At 42.5% G+C, this 7,801-nt stretch overlaps 1 protein-coding gene across 1 annotated transcript; it reads right to left on the reverse strand.

Annotated features, from left to right (window-relative positions):
- Window positions 1–5,878: 5,878 nt before the first annotated feature.
- LOC129629314 (histone H2B type 1-C/E/F/G/I-like) lies at window positions 5,879–6,259 on the reverse strand. The gene has a single exon (XM_055549313.1). It carries the CDS (start codon window positions 6,257–6,259, stop codon window positions 5,879–5,881), a length of 381 nt encoding a protein of 126 aa, XP_055405288.1.
- Between the last annotated feature and the right edge of the window lie 1,542 nt (window positions 6,260–7,801).

Genomic DNA, 7,801 nt, shown 5'->3' on the forward strand with positions numbered 1-7,801 from the left:
ATGTTCCCTTGCCCACACAGCCCCTCTGCTGGCACTTCCCCTCGCAAGACTCCAGAATATGACTCTGAAGGAAAGCTCGTTGTCTGGCCGCCAGCTCAAATGTGGGATTCTGTCCTGCTTTACCCAGAGAGATGCAAGGTCCTCGACTCTCCCACTCTCCTCTCTGCCCATGTCTCACTCATGGGGTTGAAGTACTATCAGGAATGAATTGGACTAGTTCTAGTTGGTGTCTCGGTACAACTCATAAGGTCTAGTAAATATTCATTTTGTGCTTCTGGGTGATCATTACTATTCTAGATCAGAACTCTCCTCATACATTTAAAGTCAGTATTTCTCAGCTTAATTCATCATGTGTCCTTTCAAGTAGGTGATCATATAGCTGATCTGTATATGTGCCAAGGTCTCCCATCCTCTACCAAGAAGGACAATTGTGTAGCAATGAGGAGACTGGGACACGGTCCTTTTTAACTGTAAACATGAATTAGACGCTTGGCACACATGAAGGTTTTTAAAACATCGCTTTGCAATGTAATCTGTCACAGTATCTTCATCACTATGCCAACTGGAAGAACTTTACTGTTGCCTCTGATAGGAAATTGCAAACAATGACTAAAAAGAAACCATATTTACTTACATTCTGTTTCCATAGTGCTTGGGAGCAGGAGATAGTTTGGGTATACTACCTAGCAAGTTGTAAACGCAAAGATGGCAGACCTTGTATATTTGTCTGCTCTGGTGGAAGCCTGGTTACGCAGAACAGTTTTCCCTTGGCTGTCTTAGGCACAGCCATGTCTGTGTTCAGTGCTGCTGGGGCTTGGTTACAAATCAGCCCGTCTCTGGCAAACTTACCCAGGACAAGACTTAACCCACTCCTCTCCCAGGGTCTGTCTCCTTGTTTATGCTGTTACTCTTGCCTTTTCTTTTTAGGGGGATAGATGGGGACTGTTTTTTGTTGTTGTTGTTTGTTTTCCATTTTCTCGAGTCCTCTCCTTCCCAAAGGAAGTCTGTCATCAGGCTCTCTTAAGGTCAGCCTTGTTAAATGGACCCAACACAAGCAAACATTATTCCCCTTCTCCTCACGGTGGTCCTTCCCTCGGCTGTGCTAAAAGTCTCAGAGCTGCCTCTGTTGTCACAAACCCAGCTGTGGATCAGCCTGCTTCTGTGTTAGGACTGTGGGCTAGAGGTGCATTTTCTGGATAAAAATGACGAGGAATATGAGATCCTGCCCCATGGAGCGTGTTTGTCTTTATGTACCTCTCTGTGCAAGCTTGTTCCCTGTGTCCACATCTCTCCCCACTTCCCTAAAGACTGCAATGCTGTGTCCACTGGAAAACACCGCCAGTGACTAAGACAGGGTTTTAGAATTAAAATGCATTCCCCATTATCATGGGAAGTACAGGACACAATAAGGATGAGACCTGCCTAACCTTTATTCATCACCTTCGGTTTTCCTAACATTCAAAAGCAGAGCGTTTTCTAACAAAGATGATTTCTGAATACTGGGGCTAAGATGGCTTTTTACATACCAATCATAGAACAGAACAGATACAATTTACATGGAGCATTTGTGTCTCTTAAGTCCTGAGAAATTTGGGAAATTAAGAAGATCACCCCTCTCTCGTTTCTTTCAAAAAGCATGTGAAAGCATTCTTTTCCTACTAAATGGATTTAGTCTAACTGCCTAATTCATTATGCTAAAACCATGAAGCAATTTCCTGTTCAAAGCCCGGCTCACAGGCTCTCTGTTGTCAAGTATTTGAATTTCAGATTAGAAATGTGTTCATTTGGATAGCTTGAAAGGAAAGCTTTGTTGTCAGCTTGGCTTTATGTGCTGCCAGAAGCCAAATCCCTCCTCTTCAGCAGTCACCAGCAAAATACCAGACCTCAACTCTAGACTCAGTGTCTTGAAACAAACACAAACACCTCTGGCCTCTGTGGTCAAGGCAATGCTTAGAGATTTACTATCCCCAATAATATAATTCTCTCAGCTGACCACTGCTGACAGATAGCAGCACATATTTATTTAGGGGCTCCATTTTATACCCCTTCATTTTCATATCACCAGCACACATCAAAAAATTTTTGAAGTATTTCTGCCAGAATATATCCTTTAGAGTAGGTTAGTTCTGTTAGTAACGGAGCCCTTTATTACAGAGCAATGAACTGACTGGGGGCTGTATTTTTGTCAACCTTTGACTACACTGTTCTACCCACTTGCCATTTCTCGTGATGTTTTTCCCTTATTGATCTTAGAAATTTCTACACAGCTTTTCAGAAAGTCAGATGTCATGCTTCTGAGCTGAAGAAATGAAGTGCAGGATAAAAAGGAAATAGACACTTGATTGGCTAATCATCATGGAGGTTCTGATAGTGGGTAGCCATTCAGGCCACCATTTTTTGGAACAAATTTTTGCATTTTGTGAAACTACATTCTACAACATTGTCAGTTTGGTTTAGCAGTTCTGCTGTGACCATCTAATTCTTACTAATAAATACTTGTTGCAGCTTCCCATATGCAGCTATCAATTTGGTTTTTATCTGTGATACCACCCTGCAGTATTCTGTGTCATCGCTCAATAACTAGTATTTGTTTGGTGCTTTACAGTTTACATAGTGCTTTCATCAACATGACCTCACTTATGTGTTATTCTATCAAATGAGTCTTTTTTATAAGGAAATATAACTGACAATATGGGAGAAGGAAATTGCAACCCACATCAGTATTCTTGCCTAGAGAATCCCATGGACAGAGGAGCCTGGTGGGCTGCTGTCCATAGGGTCGCATAGAGTCAGACACAACTGAAGCGACTTATGCATGCATGCCTTGGAGAAGGAAATGGCAACCCACTCCAGTGTTCTTCCCTGGAGAATCCCAAGGACAGAGGAATCTGGTGGGCTGCTGTCTATGGGGTTGCACAGAGTCGGACACAACTGAAGCGACTTAGCAGCAGCAGCAGCAACTGACAATATATTAGTTTCAGATATGCAACATAATGATTCAGAATTTGCATATATTATGAAATGATCACCTCCGTAGGTATAATTAACATCCATAATCCCACACAGTTACAAATTTGTGTGTGTATGTGATGAGAACTTGTAAGATTTACTTTTAGCATCTTTCAGGTACACGATAAAACTATTAACTACAGTCACCACGCTGTACATTACATATGTAGGACCTCTTACCTGGAAGTCTGTACCTTTGGGCTCCCTTCATCCGTTTTGTCAATTCCAAACCCCCATGTCTGGCAACCACCAGTCTCTTCTCCATCTATGAGCTCAGTTTGAGTTTGTTTTTCTAGAGTCATATAAGTGAGATTCCATGGTATTTGTCTTCATCTGACTTATTTCACTTAGCAATATATCTTTAAGGTTCATCCATGGAAAATCCCATGGACGGAGGAGCCTGGTAGGCTGCAGTACATGGGGTCGCTAAGAGTCAGACACGACTGAGGGACTTCACTTTCACTTTTCACTTTCATGCATCGGAGAAGGAAATGGCAACCCACTCCAGTGTTCTTGCCTGGAGAATCCCAGGGACGGAGGAGCCTGGTGGGCTGATGTCTATGGGGTCGCACAGGGTCGGACACAACTGAAGCGACTTAGCAGCAGCATGTTGTGACAAATGGCAAGATTTCATTCTTTTTTATGGCTGAGTAGTATTCTACTGTATGTGTATCACATTTTTTTTAATCAATTCATGCACTGACAAGACAGATGGCTTCCTTATTTGGCTGCTGCATTGAAATTGGGGGTGCATATGTCTTTTTGAGTTAGTGGCTTTGTTTTCTTCAAATAAATACTAGAAATGGAATTGTTGGCTCATACGGTAATTCTAATTTTCCGAAGAGCCTTCATACAGGTTTTCATGGTAGTTGCCCTAATTTACAGTCCTACCAACAATCCACCCTTACCAACACTTAAGTGTCTTCTTGAGGATAACCATTCTAGCAGGCATAAGGTAGTTTCTCTTGTGGTTCTGATGTGCATTTTCCTAATGATTAGTGACTTTGAGTGTCTTCTCATGTACCAGCTGGCCATCTCTATGTCTTCTGTGGAAAACATTTTCCTCAAGGAAGATCCACTTCATGGCTTTCAATCTCACTTATAACCCTTGACCTACTTTATTCTGCAAGGTTGTTTCTGGAGTTTTCCTGAATTGACAATTAAGGTTCAGTCAGTCAGTTCAGTCACTCAGTCATGTCTGACTCTATGGGACCCCATGGACTGCAGCACACCAGGCTTCCCTGTCCATCGCCAACTCTCGGACCTTGCTCAAACTCATGTCCATCGAGTTGGTGATGCCATCCAACCATCTTATCCTCTATTGTCCCCTTCTCCTCCTGCCTTCAGTCTTTCCCAGCATAAGTGTCTTTTCCAATGAGTCAGTTCTTCGCATCAGTTGGCCAAAGTACTGGAGTTTCAGCTTTGGCATCAGTCCTTCCAATGTACCTTTTAAGGTACAGGACTTTTTAAAATTGTATGCTGATCCCATACAGTAAGTCCCCTACACGTGAATCTTCAAGTTGCAAACTTTCAAAGATGCGAACATGTGTTCACATGTCCAATCATATAAGTTAGTTCATGCATTTGGCATTATCTGTAAAAATTGGATACCAAGGCTAATTTTGTTGGGCTCGCAAAGAAACCAGAGATATGAATGCAGTCTCAGGACAGAACTTATTTGTATGTAAGGGACTTCCTGTATTCAGTTTCATTCTGAAAGGAAACCCACACATGACACATTAATCATTCAAAGGCAAAAATGTCTCAAACACAGGAAAAACATGGTCCCTACCATATCAGACATTTTCAAGCATATATGTTGTCATTTTTATTGATTTTTTTCTAAAAAAAAGATTCAAAACAGATATCTACTCTTTCTCTTTTATTTTCTCATGGTATAATCTTTGTCCTCCTTTTCTTTCCAGAGTTACTTTGACTTTAGTCCTTAAAATTTTTTCTTCCTGTGCAGGATTAAACAAGTTGACTAGTTTAATCTCTGCCAATGGTAACTTCTGAGGTCATGCAGGCTCTCTTTGTTCCCAAGGCTGACTGGCAATGATCATAGGTGCTCGGCTTATCCTGTCTCTCATGGTCTACATGCCTTTCTCATTTGCCACCTCCTTCAAGAACTCTTCGTCATAGTGTTGGCCCACAGTGGATTTTCCTCCTATAGATATGGTGTGTGTTTATCTCATTTTTATTTTCTATTACTAATAATATTTAACCTTCCATGACTTTGTGATCTTTCTCCTATTGGATTTCTCCTCTGTGAAGTGAGTGAAAGTCACTCAGTCGTGTCTGACTCTTTGCAACCCATGGACTACAGTCTGCCCAGCTCCTCTGTCCATGGAATTCTCCAGGCAAGAATACTGGAATGGGTTGCCATTTCCTTTTCCAGAAGATCTTCCGACCCAGGGATTGAACCCGGGTCTCTAGCATTGCAGGTGCACTCTTTACCATCTGAGCCATCAGGGATTGCTACTCTATTAAAAGCCTAAATAATGAGCAAGTTGTATCTATCGCTGAGTTCCTCATGACTAGCTAGCGCAGAGGAACTTGTGAGTATTACAGAGTTATAAAATGGGTATGAAAAGCCTGACTGGTGAGCCATCTGTGCTAAGGGGTTTGTGCTACAGCTGGGAGATGAGGAGTGGACAAACATGTCCTGGGAGACCCACTTTAAAGGCTAATCACTAACCAGTCATTTTATGGCAGGGCTATGAAAGTAAAGTCGCTCAGTCGTGTCCGACTCTTAGCAACCCCATGGACTACAGCCCACCAGGCCCTCCGTCCATGGGATTTTCCAGGCAAGAGTACTGGAGTGGGGTGCCATTGCCTTCTCCGTTAACAGCGGCTAGGCATATTATATTTACCTGGAGCTGGTGTACTTGGTGACAGCCTTAGTGCCCTCGGACACGGCGTACATGGCCAGCTCCCCAGGTAGCAGCAAGTGCACGGCGGTCTGGATCTCCCTGGATGTGATAGTCGAGTGCTTGTTGTAATGCGCCAGGTGTGATGCCTCACCAGCAATGCGCTCGAAAATGTCGTTGACAAAGGAGTTGATGATTCCCATGGCCTTGGACGAGATGCCGGTGTCTGGATGGACTTGCTTCAGCACCTTGTACACACACACCCAGTAGCTCTCCTTGTGGCTGCCCTTGTGCTTCTTGCCATCCTTCTTCTGGGCCTTGGTCACAGCTTTTTTAGAGCCCTTTTTAGGGGCAGGAGCAGACTTAGCCGGTTCAGGCATGTCTATAATGACAACACCCAACAACCCAAAATGCAGGGCTATAGTTAAGTATAAAGTTATAGCTATAGCCAGTCATACTTTCTCTTCCCCTGTTCTCCCACTATAGGTTCAGAGATGAGCATAGTGATAAAAAGAGGAAGGAGACACCATGAGTCCCTGTCCAGCTCTTGCTTGTGAATGGAAGCACTGGTGGTCAGCAGAGGTGCCATGCTCATCACCAGGCACTTGCCTGAACACCTCCAGAAGTAGTTTCCATCACAGCTGATAGCTTTTCATACTCTCTTCCCCAGCTCCCCTTTGCTGCCCTAAAATGGCAACGACCTGCTTCTCAAATTCCCCTGAAAGCTCTGACTTACCCTTACCCATCAGCTTAGTGCTTCAGGAGAGCTGGGTGCTAGTCAGCTCTAACCTTTCCTTTCTCTCTTCTGGATCCTTAGATATTTCCCAGGCTTCTCTGAAACTGCATAAGATCTCATTCCTGTAATGAATCTTTATCCCACAATAAATTGCTTTGGTTTCCCCAGCTGAATGCTAATAAATGTGGGCTTTCTTGATGCACTGTGGCAGACATTGTTGTGCTGTCTTAGCAGATGACAGAGTTAGGGGAGACAGATAATTTCATGCCTCATCCCTTTGTTCCTTGTGACCAGATGTACTGAGTTGGAATAAAATCAACTGATAGAAGTCATGAGTGTTTTGGTGACCACTGAGAAGGCTTAACATTTATATGATTATAACAAGATAAAAGCAGTGACTACTTTTTAACTTCTTTAGCCAATTAAAATAATGACTTTATTTAAGATTAATGACAAAATGTCACCATTTGGAGGAGCTTGGAATGATAAAAGGTGATCTTTCTTATCATTAGCAATATAGGTTCTTGGTCTATGCATGAAAATACAATTTAATATGTATCATCCTGAGACCTTGTCTATTTCTAGAATTTGAAATCCTTAAGAGTTTTTGCATCAGTAAAATATGTGATCTTTTTAGCTAACTTTCCCTTACAGCTTTTCTGAGATCCTTATTTAAACAGAGTGGGTATCACTGATGGGATGAAAATATGTTATACTGAAGTACAAAATAGTCAAGTCTTGGAAAGTGAAAGCTGAGGCATAGAAGAAAAGGATGAAGATACAGGTACCAGCAGACCAGTGTGATAACCTATGTTCTGGCACACTCAATGAGAGGGTGGAAGAGGGAAGCTTGTACTGTAGCCACAAGCAGTGTGCTGGGGCACAATCCATGGCTGGCTTTGATCTCTGTTAGGGTATAGAAAGAACAGTTGGTACCGATGGGGGTGTTCCCCGAGTGTTACAAGTAAGAACATTCCTCTCTAGATGTGCTCTTCACTAAAGTCACCTCTCTAGAAGAAAAGCCCAGGGCTCTGTCTTTCTTGTATTTATACCCTAGCCCATTTCTACTGCAGAAGTAACACATTAATGATAGTCAATAAATGTTTTTAAATGAAGAAATATGTCCTTGGAAGATGTAAGTTATGTGAGATGCCAAGGTAAGGCTCAGACTCATTTAAGGGATGTT

This window comes from Bubalus kerabau, chromosome 1, assembly GCF_029407905.1.
Source record: "Bubalus kerabau isolate K-KA32 ecotype Philippines breed swamp buffalo chromosome 1, PCC_UOA_SB_1v2, whole genome shotgun sequence".
NCBI classification, from domain to species: Eukaryota; Metazoa; Chordata; class Mammalia; order Artiodactyla; family Bovidae; genus Bubalus; species Bubalus kerabau.